The sequence below is a fragment of the Equus przewalskii genome, chromosome 17 (assembly GCF_037783145.1).
Source record: "Equus przewalskii isolate Varuska chromosome 17, EquPr2, whole genome shotgun sequence".
In the NCBI taxonomy this organism is placed as follows: domain Eukaryota; kingdom Metazoa; phylum Chordata; class Mammalia; order Perissodactyla; family Equidae; genus Equus; species Equus przewalskii.
Genome location: NC_091847.1, coordinates 59,293,532 through 59,316,409, shown reverse-complemented (window position 1 = coordinate 59,316,409; position 22,878 = coordinate 59,293,532). Strand labels below are relative to the sequence as shown.

General features: G+C 36.9%; 1 protein-coding gene across 2 annotated transcripts in view; it reads right to left on the bottom strand.

Annotated features, from left to right (window-relative positions):
* PPP1R1C (protein phosphatase 1 regulatory inhibitor subunit 1C) overlaps positions 1 to 22,672 on the bottom strand; it is a 107,371-nt gene extending 84,699 nt beyond the window's left edge. For both annotated transcript variants that reach the window (XM_070580364.1, XM_008522793.2), the window contains exons 1-2: positions 22,395 to 22,672; positions 20,659 to 20,719 (exon numbers count right to left, since the gene is read on the bottom strand). In XM_070580364.1, coding sequence (XP_070436465.1) covers positions 20,659 to 20,719; positions 22,395 to 22,475 — 142 coding nt within the window. In that variant the 5' untranslated portion in view covers positions 22,476 to 22,672. The remainder of the gene's footprint in view (positions 1 to 20,658; positions 20,720 to 22,394) is intronic.
* Positions 22,673 to 22,878: the final 206 nt, after the last annotated feature.

Genomic DNA, 22,878 nt, shown 5'->3' with positions numbered 1-22,878 from the left:
CACATAAATTTAATATTTTAGGGCCTGGCTATAAAATGACACAAAAATTAAACAGATGTCTAACCACTGCTAAGTAGTTAAGAGGAATAAGTGCAACTAACCATACGAGCAGGAACCTAGACTCTTACAGTTAGTTATCAGAAATAAAGACAAAACTAGATGCTTAGTCTGACTAAATGATACCTGTGTTCTAAAGAAGCTGGAATGTTAACACGTTTTAACAATAAAGAATGGGGATCTGTTTCTCTTTCGAATGTATATATAATGATTTCTTTAAAAATGCCAAATTGGGGCCAGGCCAGTGGTGTGGTGGTGAAGTTCGGTGCACTCCACTTTGGCGGCCCAGGTTCACAGGTTTGGATCCTGCATGCAAACCTACACCACTCGTGGGCCACACTGTGATGGTGACCCACATATAAAATAGAGGAAGATTGGCACAGATGTTAGCTCAGGGACAATCTTCCTCAAGCAAAAAGAGGAAGATTGGCAATGGATTTTAGCTTAGGGCTGATCTTCCTCACAAAAAAAATTAAAAAGCCAAATCAATCAAATTTTATATTTAAAAGAAAAAGAAAAGGAAACTAACATTTTATTAACAAACTACCATGTACTGATAATCATATTATTTCATTTAACTCTCATTCAATATTCACATGTGATGAATACCCTATACTATTTTCCAGATGAAGAAACTGGGTTTCAAGAAAATTGTCACTTTTGAGGGTCCCTTAACTGCTAAGTGGTAAAACTGAAATACCAACCCACATTTATCTTACTATGAAATCCTTATTCTTTTCCTTACTGCTAAAGTTATTGCAAAAGCACATTTTCTAGGGGCTGGCCCTGTGGCCGAGTGGTTAAGTTCGCGCGCTCCGCTGCAGGCGGCCCAGTGTTTCGTTAGTTCGAATCCTGGGCGCGGACATGGCACTGCTCATCAGACCACGCTGAGGCAGCGTCCCACATGCCACAACTAGAAGAACCCACAACGAAGAATACACAACTATGTACCGGGGGGGCTTTGGGGAGAAAAAGGAAAAAATAAAAATCTTTAAAAAAAAAAAAAAAAAAGCACATTTTCTAAATCTTCTTAGATTTAAAACCATCAAGAATTATAAGAAAAGCATTTTTTTAAAAATGTGAATGTGATTGTAAAATGTTCAAGATTAGAGGGTCCTTTGAAAGCAGTCATTCCATCCCTCTTCACTAACATGCCTTTACCAAAGGGACAGGCAGTGACTCTGAGGGGCCTAACCTATATCATATCAAGCATATCACAATGCACTCATAGCTCACATTAAATAAAATTTGCTTATAACTACGTTCTTTGAGTCACAAATAACCAGCTGACATTATATTTTATAGACATTTATGCAAATACATTGATTTATATTTTGAAATATTTTTAAATACATTAAATCCACTTAAAATTTTCAGGCCCTACATTTTTCAATAGGTCCAGAAAAACTCATAGTCCCCAGGCACTAAGCCTTTATTGACTAATGGGAAAAAAACAGGCAAATTACCTTACCAAGGTTATTTGGTTAGTGGAAGTCAAGACAAGAGCCCCTATTGTCTAGTTTTCTTTTATTTCACTATCACATGCCTCAATATGGCATTATTCTCAAAACTGTAAAATTCCATACAAGCAGATTTGTGGATCTACGTTCAAGTGGTCTCTCCTGTGAAGCTCAGGCTTTGAGTAGAATTTATGTTGGAGTATTAAATGACATTTAGATTTGAAAGAAAACATAATTAAGGTTTTAATAGCATCAGTATTGGTATTTTCTAAAATAAATAAGCCACAGTATACAGGTATAGGATGATGGAACGTCATGAACAATCAGTTAAGAAGTGTGTTAGTGTCTATGTAGATAGACTGTGTTGGGGGAGTGTGTGTATTTATATCCAACGATAACTATAAAATTGTTCCATTTCAATACAAGCAAAGGATTGAAGATGTCATCTCATCAAATCTCTTCATTTCATAGATATAGAAAATGACACTCAAAGACACAAGTTGATTAACCCTTTCATCTAGCTAGATCATGGCAGACCACATTAAAATCCAGATTTCCTGACTCCCAGTACACAGGTTATTGTTATTGTTTTTAATTATTCCCATGCTGCTGCTGCATTAATAAGGTAACAAAAAGCAAACAATTTCTATAGATAAAACATGGTAATATAGGCAATAACCTAACCAGTATTGCTTTTAAACAAGGAAGTTCCTACCCTATGTCCTCATTTTGAAGACCAATATGATGAGTACTCTGAAAACCATTAACAAGCAGGGAGAAGCCAGGTTAAGCAGTTCAAATCCTGATACTGCAATGGTTCTTCAGTCTATGGTTTTCAATTGGATCATTGCTCAAAACCTGAAGCTTCTTGCTTTTTTGGTGAGACCTCAAATATTTCAATAATGGCTCACATGTAGGGTTGGGTTTCAGCTTCATTGTGTTTCATTCATAATGGCACATGGCTGCATGTGCACGTTTCAACACATCTGCCTTACAACAGGAAACTGCTTAAAACTCAAGGCTACTATTAACAAAAGAAAAGATTAGACAGAAAGATGCCAGGAAATTTCAAAGACAATTGTTAAATTGGTTCTTGCAATTTTGTTCAAAATTGTAACCACGTTCAACAATAACTTTTATCCTTCAGTCCTGAGAACCAATGGGTGTCACCAGCAGATATAGACAAAGTGCCTAAAGTATCACTTTTTTGGAAGTCTTTTTGTTCCAACAATGCTCTAGGCTATTTGTGCAGATCCGATTAACCTGAAATCCACTTTTAGTCTCTCTTATTTAATCCACATTTTCTGACTAAGAAATTAATTAGAAGACAATATTTTTGAGTCTTCAGAAGATTCCAGTGAAGATCAAAGTAAATGTCTTTGATCTTTCATAACTAAAGCCTTACTTCCAAAAATCATTGTTTTTATTTTGTATAGTAAAATCCTAGGTAATAATAAGAGATATTAGTCCAAATTCACTTTCAATGATTTTTAAGTTGCCAGTTCCTTTATTTCAACCAGTGGTCTTTGGGGACACTTCATCCTCCAATTCATAAAACCACCATCAAACATAATCAACAAGTTCCATGACTAGATTGGCAGGATTTCCACTTGAGGAAAGGAAAGAGCACACCTTTCACTTCAACAATTTCCAAAATATTAATGTTTTACTCTCACTGCTGTTGGCTCCAGTACCATGATGTTATGATGCTAAGCATTTTCATTCACTATTTTCATCTTCAAAAAACTCCATGAGGTAGATATTATTAATTGTTTTAGACGTGAGCAAACTGAAGCTCAAAGAGGATGGATGACTAGCTTGAAGTCACAGAACTAGTAAGTGGCAGAGTTAGGATTCAGAGTTGGGATTCTGGTTCCAAAGTTTACATCTTTTGATGTACCATATGGTAAATTGTATGATTGTACCATAGTTTTAGGAGTATAATTTTTCTAAAATTGTGGTGGAAGCGACTGAGAACAAGAGAATGACAAGCTAGATAGCATAATCAAGCATTTTCCTGAGACCTGAAAGTAATGGTATAAATAACATAAATGACAGAAAATATGTGTGTTTGTATGGGATATGTCAAATGCCCTCAGTTACAAATTGAAACAAGTTGCTTCTTCTGATGTTACAAATCTTCAAAACTCCCAAGATCCATACTTGGATAACTTGGTCAGCCACACTTGCTCACTTTACTAACCCCTGAAGATGAGAAGGATATAAGTCATCAAAGAAGAATAAAAAAACTTCCTCCAGTTGGACTTTGAATTTAAATGGATGTATTGAACTGAGGTCATACAGTTTTGAATTAGCTATTCTGAGGAGCCCAGGCATATGGCACAGCTGTCAGAGGTAGGATAACACCCATGCCCCAGATTGTTTGGCAGCATGTTAGTGACTCAGCAGATAAATAGATGCGAGTAGCTAATCTTAATTGCTTGGCTAATGATGTATGTGTCTAATTGGAGTTCTTTAACAATTAAGAGCAATAATTGTTTTTCAGGTAGTTATACTGAGCCTCTAGTAGATGTATTGCCAACAGTATTAAGGTAATAATTACTAGGTAAACATTTCCTTTTTATAAGCACATTGTGCTTACTCTTAAAAGGCTCTAGTAAATTGGTTTCTAATACCAGTGGCTCCATTATTGAGGCATTACTTCCAGGAATGTTATGAATATTTCATATGAAATTAGAATGAGAACTATTTTATCCACTATCTCTAAAGTGATGTGTTCCATTCTCAACTCGTCACGGTTCCCCACTCTCTCCTGCCTTCTCAGGCCCAGCATCTACAGCCTTAACTCAAACTTCTTTTTTGTTACCATCTCCCCGTCTGCCATCCAGTTAATCAAGTCCACTGACTCTCCGTGCGCTCAGACTTTCTCCCTCCTCACTATTCTTTATTTGAAATAAAATTTGAGCTTGTAGCCCTTCTATTGAAACCATTTGGTGGTTCCTAATCATAACTCCTTAAAAATGTTTACAATGCCCCCCAACATGGTGCTTGCCTAGTCTCTGCCACCGCCTGATGTCCTCTGTGCTGCATCCTTTCAGTGCCTTGAATCTGCAACACCTTGCCCTACTTCTGAGTCTTTGTCCCTGTTTTCCCTTTGGTCCTGGATAGTCTTCCCTGCCTTTTCCTTCAGGTTTCAGCGCAAACTTCCTTCCTCCATTAAGCCTATACTGACTGGGTTATGCGCTCCTACTGTGTGCTTCTAAAGTATTCTACATTTCTGTACCACAAACGCCATCGCCTTTCATTGTGAATCCACACTCTTAGCATACTACCTGTAGATGTCCAATAACTGTTCAGTAACTAACTCCTTTATAATTCCAACATGCTGATAGTTGTCACGATGCTGTTAACCACTGCCTCTCACCAAAGGAAACTCCCTGCTATTTGCTTGGCTATGGAAGAAAATACAGATCAATCCTGTCCCAATAGGATGGTTGATGGCAGTTTTTTGGGTTTTGTTTTTTGTTTTTGTTGTTTTGTGTTTTACCATGGCTCTGTATGGAATAGTTCTGCAAATTAAAGATGAAGAAGGTGAGACTGACAATGTACAGATATTTGGGGTGATCTTATACATTTTTTTCATATATGCTTTCTGCTACCAAATGTTTGGTAGCAATTAGTATGAATATTACTGTGTTCGTAATTCAGATTTGGAGTATTTAAAGCATGTAAATCAGTCTAGATCATGAGTCATATTAATAAACAACATTAAAAGTTAAAATATTTTATTTTTCAGTTCTTTGAAATATTGTTTTGATGCTTTTTGTCTTAGTCACTTTCTTTTTTTCTTCATTAAAACATTCAACCAAAATTATTAATAAAAATCAAAATCTAAGCATTCTACTTTAAGAACAAGGAATCTTACTCATTATTACATAATAATTACATTATTAATAACAAAATAAATCTGATGACATATACAAATGATATTTTAACTGTTTTTTTTGTTTTGTTTTGTTTCAGTTTGCATATATTTCTTAGAGCATAAGATTTGAAGTAGGAAGTCACAGTCTATTTCTTCTCAATTTATTTTATGTCAAAGTTTCAAGTTTATTTCATGTCTAAGAAAGCTATTTTCTCATAAGAAGTTTGATGCTAAATTAGGCTCTCAGACTTTTCACTGAAGTGAAATGTAGGCCGATAGCTTTAAAAACAATGAAGTCAATTCCAAATTCTAGCCACTGCACAGAAAGTTTTAATATTAAAAGGGAAAAAAGAATCTCAACAGAAAGTGGGTCGTGGTATGTCTGGAAAAATTGCCAAGAAGAATGTCAAACCAAGTTAGAAATAAGGAAAGTGCACTGATGCCTGCAATGAGCTCATTTTTATGTAATATACCAGCACTATGCCCATAATGATAGACACGTTAATAAGTACCTAGATAATAGGTATACATAGAACACAATCTTATCTGACTCAGTCAGAAAGTAATAAAGCAGCTGGAATGTTGTAATGTGGCGCTATATATACCTATGCTTGCTAATAATTCACTGGGGCCAAAGTAAGTTGTTTCTATGATTTTCTTGTAAGAAAAGTGAGGGAAAGGCAGGATAAGGTACAAGGTCCACTCTAAAATTATTTTTCTTGCACTCATTAAGTTCAGTTTACGTAGGAATCTTACATGCAAGTCCATCAAATGGCTTTTTGGATGAAGTTGCGTAATTTTAAATGCTTTTGATAAGCAATGAAATGTTTGATTTTCAGTATGGACTATGGGTTACCAGCTATTCCCTGATAGCTTATCCCTAAGGAAAGGAAGTAATTTAAGGAGAATTATCAGGTAAAATGTTTATTTCACAATTTAAAGGAAATGAAAAGAAAACCTGGCCCCTATTTATCTGGGCCCATACGCTAGGCAAACAGAAGGAAAGTAAATAGCCACTCACTGGGATAGAGCCTGCTGCTATTTGATGGCACTGAGTTTAACTCTTGAACTCCTATATTCTTATAAGAAAGCAACCAAGTTGATCATGTATTCAGCTTTCCACCATCACCATTTCACCGACATTTTAAAATCAGATTCAAGTAATTTAAAGACAACAAAAGAATAAAATTGGTCATTAGACAAAATATACTCAGGCGTTAAATTGTACTGCAAAACTTAATAAGTCCCCAAATCATTATTATACAAAATTGCCCATGTATCCACAGTCACTCGTTGCCTGTGGTGCTTGCTTCAGAGTATGTCTATACTAAAACAATGAAACAACCAGCTCAGTCCTCTACTACTAAAATTTATCTTTGCTGAGATGATTCCAAGAACTTTGTTTATCCTGTGTGTTGTGCTGCAAAGGCCACTTTAAATTACTCTCATAAATATTTAATGTAAGAGCTCCAATGATCCAATGGGTTGTCAGTCATAGTTACTTGTGAAATACGAGGACAAGGATAAACCTTGCGAAATAATCAGGTTAGTGTTACTAGGCCTCCACTTTCCTTCTAGAGGAAGGGCTGCCCCTAGTCACTCTCCCAGATCCTCAGAGCCCTAGTCTGCAGCCCTGCTACCCAGAGAGGACTTTACCGAAGCCTGAGACACATGGAAGGGACTTGTGACACAATCTTTCTCCTTCTAACTCACATCAAAATTTATTACTTCTGTAATCCATTCCTTCAGGGCTTTACAGGGTGACAGCCAGCGACAATCAGTTGGAGCAAATGAGTTACTTCGAATACAGTAAAGCCTCTCCAGGTGGAGCGTTGATGAAGGTCTCCTGGAGGAAGGGGGTATTTAATCTGAGTCTAGAAGGGTTGGAAGAACCACAGTAGATGGGAAAGGGAGATGACATCCCAGTATGTATACAAATCGGTCATGTTCTGGGTCCACTAAAGTCGAAACGTAAAAGCTAAACTTTTAGCCTTTCAACTAATGTTTTAGGTCAAGACAATGTGTTTTTTAATGTGTAGATACATAGGTAGACAAAGGGAGACATGAATAAATAACAGGGTCTAACTCTAAGAATAGAATAATGGGTGAGATATATTTTTGTTTGGTTATCTGATTTTCTGCATTTCTGCTTATATAATAAAAAAAATTTGGGGGCCGGCCAGGTGGCGCAACAGTTAAGCTCACATCTTTCGCTTCTCTGCGGCCCAGGGTTCACCAGTTTGGATCCTGGTGCAGACATGGCACCGCTTGGCAAAAGCCATGCTGTGGTAGGTGTCCCACGTATAAAGTAGAGGAAGATGGGCATGGATGTTAGCTCAGTGCCAGTCTTCCTCAGCAAAAAGAGGAGGATTGGCAGTAGTTAGCTCAGTGCTAATCTTCCTCAAAAAAAAAAAAATTCTAGTGTTAACAACTTTAAAGTCCTCTTACCTAATAAATTATGAAAGAAAAGAAAAAGAAAAAAGGGTAGAATTACCACTCTAAAACAAACTTACTTACTTCAGAATAGAAAGAAGTATATTCTGGTCTCATATCAAATAGAATCTCACTTGATCAAACAAGGAACTTGCTTATAATTACTTCCGTGAGGAGGACAAATAAAATAGCAAGAGTATGATATTGCTTATTTGTGGGAAAAAAATGTTACTAAGTAGTGGGAAGCACATTGACCTTGAATAGGCGACCTGTGTTTAAATTTCAGATCTGCTAACTTCTTACCCTCTCTGACCTTGAGCAGCTCACCTATCGCCCTCCCTCTGTAAAATGGAGGTTATAGTATTCATCTCACAGAGTTGTTGAGGATGTATATTACAGGTGAAATAAGTTTGCAAACTATAAAATTACCAAAAGTAAGATACATTACTATTAACCTCTTTAAATTTGCCTTTGAGCTTATATGGTTTTTTAAAGTATTTTATTTATAGCTTAAAGATACTTTTTGTCCTTTATGTCCTAAATGTACTTCAAAATATATTTTGAATATGTTCCTTATACTGTAACTGTCCATATAAACCATACAGCTGGTGTTTGCCTTGATTCCAGTGAGGCTATGAACCATGGAACAAGGGTATGAAAATATCTTCAGCTGTCTCCAAGAGCTTAGGCAAAACGGTGCCCCTCACTGGCTGTGTAAAGAAGGAATTCTGGGCTATTCATCAAGTAAAATGACCTGTGGTAGAATCTGAGATGAGCCGTTTTAGCTCAATCATTCATGACATTTTACTTCACTGAAATGTGATGGTAAGTGGGTCTCTGGCATTATTTCTTGAAAACCCTTTAATCACTGGGGGGCAAGTGGGCAGAGTTTAGGATCCATGAAGGGAGAGGGGATAATCCTTACATTAGCTTTGGAAGGCAGATGCAGTCTGAATCTGTCCTGCTCGATCTGAAATCCCTGCACATATGGAAAAGTTGTTTTCAATAAGCAGGTAACTAGGGCAAATGAGAAAGTTTCCTGTATTCAGCTTTAGAGCCCTCAGCCAAAAATAAAGAATAAAATAGAAAAGAAATGGCGGCCGGCCCACTGGCATAGTGGTTAAGTTCTCATGCTCCACTTCAGCAGCCCGGGATTCGTGGGTTCAGATCCCAGGCGTGAACCTTGCACTGCTCATCAAGCCATGCTGTGGCAGCATCCCGCATAAAATAGAGGAAGATTGGCACAGACATTAGCTCAGGGACAATCTTCCTCAAGCAAAAAGAGGAAGATTTGCAACAGATGTTGGCTCAGGACCAATCTTCTTCATCAAAAAAGAAAAAAAAATTGAAGAGAAATTATAGATCAGTAACGTTAACCAAAACCTAACACAATTACTTTCCTTTCCTGTGTTCATTTATTTCCTTCAACTAAATCTCAACTTTGGTACAATTATCAACAATTTGTGTAACAAAGATTCCATAGACTATGGAGGAAGTGACTGACTTATTTCAAGCAAGAAATATGAGTGATGTGCAGATTATGATGAAATATATAAGCTCTTTATGAGAAGATCTCATGTGCCTTATCATTGCTAATTAAAAGCTAGGACAAGTAAATTACAGGATACAACTTAGAGCTCATAACAAATCAATTATGAAAAGTAAAGCTACCCTAGCCAATCACCCATATATAATTAAGTCTGCCAAAAGTATCTCACACAGCCGGAGCAGGGAAAGAACAAATGCGCCATCAATAGTCTTGCTGGCATACATCACCTTGTTAATTCCAGCAGCACAACCAGTGTTGGAGTTACCATCATCTGTGCCGCGTGGAATTAGAAACTAAGACTCAGATTCTCAGTCACTCTGTGATTTGATTCTAAGTCATGCCATGTTCCCTGATTCTAAGGTTAGGTTCTTACTGCTGCATAAAACCACCTCTCACTGTTAAAGTCATGGAGGAGCAGTTTAGAAGTTACTGTGTGATTTCAGAATAAAGCAATAAGTGCCCTAGGATGAGCAGAGACAATAAAAATATAGAGAGAGAGATTCAACCTATACAATAAAATCGGCAGAAAAGCCATTGGTAGATTTAGGGGGCAAGGGAGAAAGAGAGGAGTCAGAGATGATTCCAAGGTTGTGTGGTTCAGCAATTAGAAGAACGGGGATACTATTAACAGAAATGCTGAGGTCAAGAGTTGAAATGTTGATTTCACATTGGATGATACATTTCACGTAGATATTGACTTTCAGGTGGTAGCAGGAGGAGCTCACTATCTATATCTGATTATAAGACTTCTCCTTGTATTCATGAATTATGAAAATAGACATAGGAAACCTACCCAAATGAGAAGATGGTCTTGAAGCAATTCATATTCCATAAATGTAACTTATTTTCCAGAATATTTTTCTGATTTTTAAAAAATAATTTAATAAATCTCATCATTTAAATCTATGCCAGTAACTTCAATGTTTTTTATTTGTGGTTTTTCAAATAATGTGATTAGTTTTTGATCTATTAGTTTTGAATGCAAAGGGTTAGATATTTAAGTAATTATTATTAGTTTTATTCTGTTTGCAACCTGAATTCACAAAGCTTTTCTAGATACTTTGGTAGGTCTTTCCTTTTTTGTAAGTCAAGTCACTTAGTGGAAATGGATTTTATGACATGGATAAATAGCTTGTGATATTTTTCTCATAGTTGGGCATGTGTACATGTGTTTGTGCATGTAGATATGTGTGTACACATTTTCTAATAGTCTGTTCTTCACCACGCACGAAAAAAAGCCTAAAATGATATTGCATCATTGAGGCAAATTATTCTAAAAATTGGATTCCAAAATAACTGTTGTTCTCATTCTTCCATTTTGTGCATTCAGTTCTATCTTTACAAGCAAGTCAATATGTATTTATATTTAAAGAGTGTGATTCTGAAAATTGTTTCCCATAATGATGGAAAATTGTTACCAGAGAATGAAAAAATAAAAAGAAATTTCCTAGCTTTTCTTAGTTCACACAGTACTTTTTCCTCAGCGTTATTGCCAAGGTGGAACTGTAATTATATTCTAAGGAAACTGTCAATATATTTCCTTTGATGATGCAGATTTTCGCAGCTTATTTCACAAATAGCTTTGTTAAGCACTATAACTGTCACTATATCAAATTACTCTAGGAGCCGGCCCAGTGGCGCAGTGGTTAAGTGCGCACGTTCCGCTTCGGAGGCCCGGTGTTCCCCAGTTCGGATCCCAGGTGGGCACATGGTACTGCTTGGCAAGCCATTCTGTGGTAGGCGTCCCACATACAAAGTGGAGGAAGATGGGCACTGATGTTAGCTCAGGGCCGGTCTTCCTCAGCAAAAAGAGGATTGGCAGCAGATGTTAGCTCAGGGCTAATCTTTCTCAAAAAAAAAAATTACTCTAAGTGATAGAAAGTCATTGAGTTAAATTGAAAGATAATCTTCCAACCACGGCACAGAGAAGACTTACAGATTTAGATGTAACATTTCCCAACATGTGCTGGGGGGCCCTGAAATATTAGGGAAGATCTGAAGGGGATGGAGTTTGGAGAAGGCAGTGACAGCACCCAGACTGGGAGGGAGGAGATGAATTCTGAGATCCCTAATCTTTGCAGTGGGGCCTTTGCTCCAGGACATTCCTCTCTCTCCACCTCAGACGTTCCAGGTCCCGTCTGAGCTCCAGCTAGACTACTTCTCTGCAGTGTCAGGGACAGTGTCACATCTGGTCAGAGGGCTTGTGTTCTAGAAGATAGAGTACACTAATAGTAATAACCTCAGAAAGTAGAATTTCAGGTAGTATGTAAACTGACTTAGGGAGAGATTTTCCAGCATCTTTAAAATCGTACCACTTAGGTGCCCCCACCCTTCACGGTGTTTTTTCTTTTGCTGTGGTTTTGTCTGTCTGTTTAATTTGAAAGCTATGAATGGAGCTTGCATCCTCCAAGTAGAGCACGGTCCCCATCACAATGTCCTACACAGAGCCCAGGCACTCGACCATGTCACCTGCCTAGGCCCTAGGGGCATTTCAGTTTAAGACCTTGGTGAATTCTGCTACCAAATTTTGTCTGGAATTGCTGGAACAGTGTCAGATCACTACTTGGTCAAAGTCATGACTAGAAAATGTCAGGAGAAAATCCCAAAGCTTGAAGCCGTGCTCCTCAGCAGTTCTACTATTAAGAAATATGGAAATTACTCTTCTACATTAATTACATAACTTGGCTAGACTTTTTGTTAGAGGTCACTAAGTACCACTAATTTACTGTTTTTCTTATATATGACTATGAACTAGAAACAATTAGAACTGTTAGTAACTTTTTCAGTCTTAAATTTGAAACTGAACATGCCCTCAAACTCCCCAGAACAGCTAATAATGATTTGGTTCATCTGTATTATTATGCAGACACAAAAATGCGCATCTATTTATTCAATGGACTCAGGATAGCCCTCTTTGTAATGAATATGTCTTATAGTTAGTGACATATGATAGTGTTGGAAAAAAAAACCCATACGTTTTGGAGCCATCTGAAGCCACCTTCCTCACGTAACGAGCCTTAGGAGGATGAGCCACTTTCCTGGGGTGACAGGCAGTGAGCAGCCATCTGAGATCCATATCCAGACCTAAGTGATTCCAACCCCTCTGCTCCTAAGTACTATGTGGCTGCCTCCCCAAAATTATATTTGTCATTTATCAACTATCTAGTCTTTATAACATTACAACTTTACAACATTATAATCTAATCCCAAAAAAATATCCTACAGTAGACATTTCTGTACTGAATTAAAATATATTTTATATTTGTGTCACATCCTATTGCTTTTGCTATCAATATACGTGTGTCAACTTATAAATATGTCTCAGGTAGGTTTCTCCATAAAAGCAAGGATGATGACTTACCTATTTTATCCCCCAGAGCAGCTAACACTGTGCCTTAATCAGAGTAGGTGCCCAGAAAGCTTGATGGATGACCACTGGATTTCAGGATCTATCTTTTATCCATTTAAATTTAATAGCCCATGGGCATCTAATATCTATTGTACTAGATATTCTAATATATACTCTACTAGATATATCTACTGTAACAGTTTGGAATAAATAGTAAAATTTTAGCTCTGATTCCAGTCCTTAAAAGCTTAAAGCTGAAAGATGAAAATAAGTTATACAAACACTTTACAGAATAGTGAGTATGAAAAATAAGTGTCTCTATGTCCTGGCCAGAATTAATCTTACTATGGTCTGAGCAGTTGGGATTTCTTTTTTTTTTTTGAGGAAGATTAGCCCTGAGCTAACATCTGCTGCCAATCCTCCTCTTTTTGCTGAGGATGACGGGCCCTGAGCTAACATCCATGCCCATCTTCCTCTACTTTATACATGGGACACCTTCCACAGTATGGCTTTTGCCAAGCGGTGCCATGTCCGCACCCGGGATCTGAACTGGTGAACCCCGGGCCGCCAAGGAGAGGGATGTGCGAACTTAACCACTGCGCCACCAGGCCAACCCCTGGGATTTCTGTTATTACAATTGTATCCTGGTTCACCCAGGTGTATTATTCTCTGTTACCTAGACCACATCTTCCTGGAGGATTTAGAATAAAGACTAGATAAATATTTATTAAATTGAATTGAAAGTCAGGAAGAGCTTCAAGAGTTGGCATTGGGAGGAGAGTACTGGAATAACAAAGCCAGACAATGGATCAGATTAGTCAGGGAAAATTTTTGAGATTTAAGTGAATCTCATGCTGCAATTCAAATAGGAGAAATTAGTGGAAAAGATGGAGGCTGATTTATACAAATGAGTCAGTCTAGACTAAGTCTCAGAGCTGGCAAAGGAAGCAAAAGAAAGAACCAAAGAAAGAAAGCCTATGCAGAATAAGGCACAGGGATGGCGTATGGAAGGAAGTGAGAATAAATGGAGTTGAATCAAATGTGAGCAATCAAATGAGTGTTTGATGTACATCTCTAAAGGATTTTTATACTCACTATTCAACCATCCTTCTCTCCTCGTACTATTAGAATATAAATTTCATTTTTGGTCAAATATAAATGTGCCACAAAGATTTCTATTGCTTGCGATAGTTTTTTCATAACTTTATAGACATCAGTAGCATGCTTATTCTAAAGAAAATTCTAAAGAACTCATATTTCATGAAAATTATATTTGTAAACAAGACATGCTCAGTTGAACAAATGCCACAGTTTAAGATACATAACAATTCTGTAATTGCGTATTCTTATCTTGATGAATTAAAAGGTATGGTACATCTTTTCTCTTATCAAGAATCCCCTTCTTTGGAGACACTGACTCTGTCTAATGTAGTCAGGTTTGGAAAAGAACTGGGCCATCTTCTTGTAATAAATTCTGGCTTTAGGAGAACTCAGCTTTTCTCAGCATGAGCATAATGACAAAAGGGGATCGCATATCTTCAGTATCTACTTGGTTCCAGGCACCGTGCTATGCATTTTCTCACACCTCAATATCTTATTTAAGAAAGGCAGAAGTCAAGCCCTTAGAGGTTAAGTACACAGTCAGTGTCTCACCACCAGTAACTGGCAAAACTGGGCTTCCAAGGCCAGTACTTTACCTACTACAAACGCTGCCTTGCTATGTCATGCAAAAGTACCTTAGAGTTATTTTCATCTGCTATATCCCCACAAGTATGGCACAGAGCTTGAGAAAAATGAAGTGAATTGACCCTACCACCATTCTGTCATATTTCACTAAGCTATTTCTAATTAAAATCAACATGAAAGGTGAGCAATATATGCTATTATTCAAAATGAGCAAAAGTAGTTAGCTTGCTGAAATGAAGTAGAACTGCTTCATAGTTTCACGATTTACCCTTTCTTTTTGCTTTCATTTAATTTGAAGATTACACTAGTTCCTTTGAAAACTTACAGTATGCAAACCTTGGCATTACTAAGAACTAGAACCTCATCTTTGGCTCACAATTACTCCAATTGATTGGGCTCTTTGGCTGCAGAGACTGAATAGTTACGGGAAAATAAGTCAATCAATTGTACAGGACATGAATCTCTGAAAGCCACATGAGTCACTTGTCTTTAAATCATTCAACATGGTTTGGCATTCAATAACTCATAGAAATAAATGCTGAGGAGGAAAAAAATAGGCTTTTCTGACAATTCCTTAGAAATTAATGCCAGTTAACTGTTAAATAGTCTTCAAACATTGGACCTTTCTTTGTTTTGTACTGTCATTAATACTGAGAAGGCAAAATAAATGCTGAGCAATTAATAAGGATCATAGATCAAAATGAATAACAACCACATTCCCAAAGAAGATGAGAAAACTTAGAATAAAACAAAACTGTATGGACTATGGGTCCAGTACAGCTTTTACTTGAATACTTTTGATTAGAAGTTCCTGGGGGTGACAGTGTCTGAAGCTGATGATGTCATACCCATCCTTAAGAGTCCTAGGAAAATCCTCAGTGTGATTCCTGGAGCTTGTACTCAAGGTGCCCATTGCCTTTTGACCACAAATCATTCATTTTGTAAAATAGAGGGTCTCCATGAAAGAGATCATGTGAATATGCATGCCCTAATGCTGGAATAAATCTTCGCGTTAGTTTTGTTGACCCTGAAAAACCTCCCATCGTTAGAAATTCCTGGGGCTCCTCTGTTTGGAACAATTCAGTCTGAGTCCAGTAATATTTTCTAGCTATCATCCAATGTCTCAGGATTATAAATCCAGAGGCTTCAAAATCTCATTAGTTAACTTGGTATCAGAGTCCTAAAATGCAAGCCTCCTTTAGAACATCATATGCTACGTCCAGAATGGTCTGTGGTTTTATTTTCAGTTTGGGAGCTGAATAGCGTAATCAATTGGATTCCCAGCTCTCTCTACTGACTAGACTTACTATCAAGGCTGAAAGGAGATGGTGCGATGTTTAATTCATTTGTCTCATATTAACTAATTTTTAGGATCTTGATCCATGTGAGAAAATGCTTTTGTTTTTATTCCTCATTTTTAAGAATATTTGGAGCTAAAAGTGTCAAAGAGAAATCAATCTTCCCCCAATTCAGCTGTGATAGGAAGTTCAGTAAACATCTCCCAAACCACTTTACATTATATTTCTGGTTCCACTTTTCAGATGTACAGCAAACTTTTAAATGATGCCAAAACTCCTCAGTACTTACCTAAATCTTCACTAAGTTCCAGGCCTCTTACAGTTCACTCATGTTTAATAGGCATCAGATCCACTAAATTTAATTGTAACCATATTGTCTCTGCTTAACAGTAAGTGGAGAAGAATGGATGCCACAAACTTTAATGTTTAGAAGGCCTGGTCTAGGCTGGTTATTTACCAGAACACTGTGCCTAGTTCTGGGCCCCAAGGGCCAAGAGACAAGGAGAATTTGGATAGTTCATTAAGGTCCTTACAGGGGACTGGGTATATTCAATCCAGAAAAGGAAATAATAAAGAAATCTTTTATAGATTTAAAAAGCTGAGTAAATGAACTTTTATTGAAGAGAGAAAACGAAGAGTTATTTTAGAATAAAATGGGACATTACTCAAATTTGGTTTAAGAAACTATATTTTCTAGCATCGAAAATAGTTCGATCTGGAATTGAAAACTAGGGGTAATTAAGGATTCTTTTCTGAGGTATATAAAACAGAGCAAGTCTCAGGGACTCAGGTTGATTTATATATCTTTCATGAAGATGTATGGTTAGATTAGGTATTTCCTGAAGTTCTTTTCCAATGCTAGATCTCTAACACTGGTGGCCATATATACGGTCTTCTCGCAAGTCTACTTAAAGACAAGTAATGTTTAAGTAAATCTGGAAATGTGATGAAATAAACTTCAGAAAGTGGCATTGCCATTTATTTCTAAACAGAATTTCTGTGTAGTCATCCCTCTAAATAAAAATATAGGAACCAAACCGGTTAACTACAGGTTATACAAGAGTAAAAGTAACCAGCACACAGTACAAGAATAGACAATGAGACTCTACTGCAAGCCTCGGAAGGCTTCCAATAAATAGGCCGTTAATCAGATGAACCGAAAATACAGACAGATAAGCAGTTTGCTACAAGGTCACTCACTTTGGCAGCCCCAGAAAACATTTGAAGAAGATGAAATTTGTCTTCGATGCTTCTCTGCTCCGGCTTCCAGTATCTTAGCTATCTGGCTGTTTAGTCATTCGTAGAAGCAAACACATAGTGTTTGCTCTCTCTACCATAAAAACACATCCTTTGCTATGAAATTCTTTTCAGACATGATGCCTTCAATTCAAAAATTTTAGTCCTGTTTCCCATTATTTTGAGTTAAGCTGATTAATCTGTGCCAGAGGGTGACATATCCTTACCAGGTTATGTGTCTGTTGCTGTAATGCCTTTACTGCTGAGAATTCCAGGCCATCGGCTGGGGAGGGGCTGATGGGACATTCTGTTGTCCCTGGAATCCTATCAATCAGGTGCCTACCTCACCCATGTGTTTAGCCCAGCATCGATGAAGTAGCAAACAATCTGGTTTTACATGATGAAATATCTTTCTATCCTGTTTCCTCTCTATCAGATATAAACAGAATGCATATGTATTTCTAAATCTAAAATCAAATCATTCTTCCAAATACTCTTTTATAAATGACTATTTCTGAAAACTCCTGAAAAGCTTAAAAAAAATAAAAAGGAGCCATGTCTAATTCATTTAACAATGATTACAATAGACTGATCTCATCATGTGAATTGGAAGGGTTTGTTAATTATGTCTCTATAATGGAAAATTTAATTTTCTTTGCTTCATTAATTGACAATAAAGAAAGATTTTCAGGGATTTGAATTTTAAACAGCATTAATGACAGGTAATTCCAAGAACACTGAGTTGTTTCCTGCACAATTTCAATAAACTGAAGAGATTTGTTTAGTTTACCACGGTTTAAAGTTGCATTCAATTTTTATTTGTCAAAGAACACATTGCTTTTGAGGGCTAAGAGAAGCAATTGCATAAAGAAGATCATCTAACACAACGAAGTTTTTGTTGTTGTTGTCGTCATTGGTTTTGTTTGATAGAAAGTGTTCAGATTATATTTGGAACACAAAGAATTGTTGAGTTGGGCAGAAATATTTAGTGAAGATGAGATTATGAAGATTCTGTTCTTCCTGTTATCTTAACTCTTAAAGATCACCTGCGAAGGTTGTATTCCAGAATATGTCAGCTAATGACACCTAACATTTGTTGCACTTTGCAGTTTTTTTTTTTTTTTTTTTTTTTTTTAAAGATTTTATTTTTTCCTTTTTCTCCCCAAAGCCCCCCGGTACATAGTTGTGTATTCTTCGTTGTGGGTTCTTCTAGTTGTGGCATGTGGGACGCTGCCTCAGCGTGGTCTGATGAGCAGTGCCATGTCCGCGCCCAGGATTCGAACTAACGAAACACTGGGCCGCCTGCAGCGGAGCGCGCAAACTTAACCACTCGGCCACGGGGCCAGCCCCAGCACTTTGCAGTTTTTAAGGAGCATTCACATTAACTCTTTCAATTGTTACAACCACCCTGTGAACTAGAAAGGGTGGACATTGTAATCTCTATTTTGTAGATGAGGAGATAAAGCTTGGAGATGTTGCCCCTTACCCAAGACCGCATGACTAAGAAAAACTAGTCTCTAGGTCTGGTTTGGTTTGGTGAGATGTTCTTTTGTTGCTGTTTGTTTGTTGGGTCCTTAGATTATTTCCCCAGTAATCATGGTTCTAGATCATTTTTTCTGGGAAAGCAATATAGGCATTTGATTTTTTTGCTGCAAGAATTCATCACTAGCCCCAAAAGTTCTGGTTGCCATACACATTGCTATACACAGCTAAAGGCTGATCAGGCCCTTGTAAACTATTTGAATTTCTAAAAGGAGGATGAAGATTGAGGATATGATATTACTAAAAAGATATACTTCTTTATGAGATGTTATTTGCATCTAAGTTCTCTCCAGTGGTGCTTATAAACAGGGAGAAGGATGGAGTCAATAGGAGAAATAGGACAATGCCACCTAATGATTAGGAGATTTGGTAAGAAAAAGATTTCTAGAGAAAATCTAAATTTGGTTCACAGGTATATTTAAATATAATTCCTAATACACTAAGCTAAGTGGTCCAGAGAAAGGATTTATTTAAAGTTTGGGTTTGCTTGTTGATAGAGCCTGAATGGCTAGTCACATTCCTTCACTATGTAATGCAAACTGAAATTTGCAGGCGTAGCATCATGCTGTAGGAAATGCATGGGCTTTAGAATTAGAATTATCTGTTTGTCTGTCATTGTCTGAGTGTAATTATCTGAGTGTAATCTGTCACTTCTATGGAAGAATTTAAGCAAAAATCACTTGATTTCTCTGCTGCCCACCTTCCTCATCTGTAAATGGTACATATTTGGCATTCAAGAAATAGGGCTCAAATGAGAGCCACAATGGTAGTTACATGACTTCACTACGTTCAGTCACAACGCCTGCAGAACACTGAAGGCTTCTCTTTAGTATGCAAAAGGACACGTAGAAATCAAGTTGGGCAACACTTTTCAAGATTGGCGTAGGGAGGGAAGCTCTGGGACACTGTGGAAAAGTCTGCCTCTATGAGCAAAGACAGTGACGGGAAATTCCTGTGAAATTACCTCCAATCTGAGAAGATTTTATTATTAAGTTTATTTGCTTGTACTTATTTGTAAACTATAAGTGCATACTGTTTGCACCTCTTATTCAACCAAATATAATTGTTAACATTTATTGTGAGATAGTATATTTGAAAATGATTTTAAAATTGTATAGCACTTCAAAGATATAGGATCTAATTATAATTCTTCGTTTTCAGCAGGAATAAATTTGCTTCTTTCCCACCAGCTGAACACCTTTCTGTATTTGGGTTCAATGATGAATATTCTATTAGAATTTTGCTTTCTTATCTCATGTATATTTCTCTAACTAGAAACGAATCTGAAAAATTCAAAGACTATTTTACCCTGGTATTTTTAAAACAGATCATTCACTACAACTTAGACTTAGACTTATTATGTTTCCAGCATTCAAACTCCCTTTCTCCACCCTTATTGTTTATACCTACCAAAATCCAATACCAACTCCTGCCTGGTTACAAATTAATGCCATGACCTTTGCTGTCTTACTTGCATTTCTAGAAAGAGCACTTATGTGTGAGATTAAAATCACCCCCATTCAATAAGTAAATAATGTTTGTGTATTGCAGATCATAGGCCTGTATCAGGAATAATAATGCAGCTTTACTTTTTACAGGAAATGGAAAAGAAAACCTCAACAAATGGATGCAGCCCTTCAGAACAGCTCACAAATGGGCAGTGCTGAAAATTGATCTGGTTACTTGTCAATTGCATTATTTAGAGATGACATTAGCAGCAAAGCTGTAACCAGTACGGGCACATTGCCCACTCCATGACAACCTTTCATAAATAAAAAATATACTCTGTAAAGATATAAGCAACTCTAGGGGCGTAATTTGAGCTTTGAAATCTAATTAAATAACTTTCCACGAGCCTCATTAATAAGCACTGAACCAGATTCTATACAAACCCCTGAACACATGACAGCAAATGTTAACAAAACATTTCGTAGTGTATCATCACCGATGTGTCATTCTAGAGGGAAAGCAGGCTGTTGCCTGAGACAGTTCCTGTAACATTTATTTCTGATTTTGTTTATGATCCATTTTATAGACTAGCTTGTTAGATTATTACTAACTGAAAGCCTGAATTGAATTTTTTTGGGAATGTCATGCTCTTTGATGTTCTTCAAACAATTCTATTCTGTTCCATCAGCAAGAAAGAGATCATACTTCCTTACCTGGGGGATTATGTTCATTGAGAATCACAAGTGACGCTGGTGTGGGTCTTCTTTTCCTGATCTGTGAACAAAAAAGGCCCAGCTAAGGTCAGTGAGAGTCAGACGCTGCTCCAGGTTGCTCTGCAGTTTGCAAACCTGTCCCCTTCTCATCTTTTCCCAACACACAAAAGCCAGTTTCTGGAGGGCACACGATAGGTGCTCACTAATTTTATTCTGAATAATAAAAAGGCAGACGGCAGAACAGTCAGATATTAGTATTACCTTCTTTGACCAAAAAGCTACATTTCCAGAGAAGAGAAATAGTTGCGAACAATCAAATGATGAAAATAAATATGCAGTGAAGTGACAAGAATGACTTGCTAATTTTAATGGCTCTCTTGGAGCCGTATAACATTGATGATGCTTTCAAGATCCATTACCCTTATTTCTAAACAGAGTAAAAGAAGCTTAGAAAACGCAAATCTCTAGCAGGTTAAGTTTAAAAGTATGATTTTAAAATTTCATTAATATTATAAGCTTTTCTTATTTTCTAATATAATATTTAGAACAAATCAACAAATAAAGAATGAATACGGATCTTATGAGAATATATGATTCACTTAAAACTAATAGGTTCGATGTGGAGTTTTTTTTTATGTTAAGAGTTACAGGAGCATATTATGATTAGAATCTCTAACGTGTCCTTGATTTCTTAAATACCTAGGTAAATTCCCCAAGTATATGTCTGTAAGATAGAGGAAAAAATTTACCAATGATGTCTTGTCCAGGATAGAACAATGCCCCACTCAACACAGATACATGTTCAAGGTTGTATTTATCTGGCCTGAGTCTGAGTGGATAAACTTCAGAATATCAAAACATCCTAGAAAATTTGAGCCTCAGATTTAATAAGCATTTTTAAGACTTTGAATATAATATTTGGAAAAGGATTCAGGGATAATTTCAGTTTTATGAAAGTAATGAATTAGGTTGATGACTCCATAAATTTCTTTGCTTTTACCTCCCCACTATTGTAATTTTACCACAAATGATCTTTTAAGTGCTTCCATTGCATCAAGAGTCTAAGTAAATCTGAATATGAAAGGTGATACAGATGTAAACCAATCTCACATGAGAGTGAGAGACAGAGACAGAGAAATACAGATATATAGATATATCAGACATGGAAAAGGAATCCAGGAAATGTTCAAATACTATATTTAATATCTGAATAAAACGTTTTCTAAATTATATATGACTACAAATCCTGTCTATCATATATCACATATACTTATAATTACTATTTTGGATACACTGTGAAAACTTTATTAAGCCTATAATCTGAAATTATTCCAAGAGTTAATGCTTTCATTGTTAAATGAACCTTTTATTTTATAAAAAATGAAATAAAAAGTTGCTAATTTTGAGAATTTTTTTAAGTTCCTCTAAGTGTGGAACCAGTTATTTTAATAAGCAAAAGCCAACAGATTTTTGGATCCAAATCCGAATCGCTAATATAACCATTTTTCCCTAACCGATGCTAATTTTATATCATATGGAGTGCTCGTTTTAGCCAATAGTTCCCCCGATGCAACCCAAATACAAGTGCATATGGAAATCGACTTATTTCTCATTCACATATCACAAAGTCACAAAGTTAGGCAAATTCAAAAGGTGGAGAAGCTTTCAATTAATAACAAGAACATCTGTCTCTATTACCTTCTATGCAGGATTGGTCCCCACCCAATTCCGCTTACCTGCTCTGCTGCTTCGGGTGCAATCTGACTCTGGAATAAAGGCACAGCAAATTGTATCTTTTTGGGACTGTTGGGTTCCATGATAATGATGAGAATTAGTCAGAAACGTGAAGGGCTCGGAAAGACTAACCCCAGGTGGTGTCTGGGATGTGATTCCTCAGGCGCACTCCACCCAGCCACACAGAGTGCTTTGTAATAAATAGCTGTAATTCCAGAGCAAGCAAGTGAAGATGTCGAGATCCGAGTAACTCCCTTCTTCAACATCCACAGTGATGCCTGGCTTGCCTGGTCCTCTACCAATCCCTTGGATCCTCTCAGCACAATACAACAAGGAACAATAAGCTAATTGTGTGCCTCTTCACTAATACACATGCCAAGCGTTCACTCAGCAGCTAATTGAAAATGCAATGCTAGCCTTGAAGGACCCTCTGCCATGGGATTTGAAAGAGAGGCTCTATCCACTGTACATTACCAACCGGCTGCT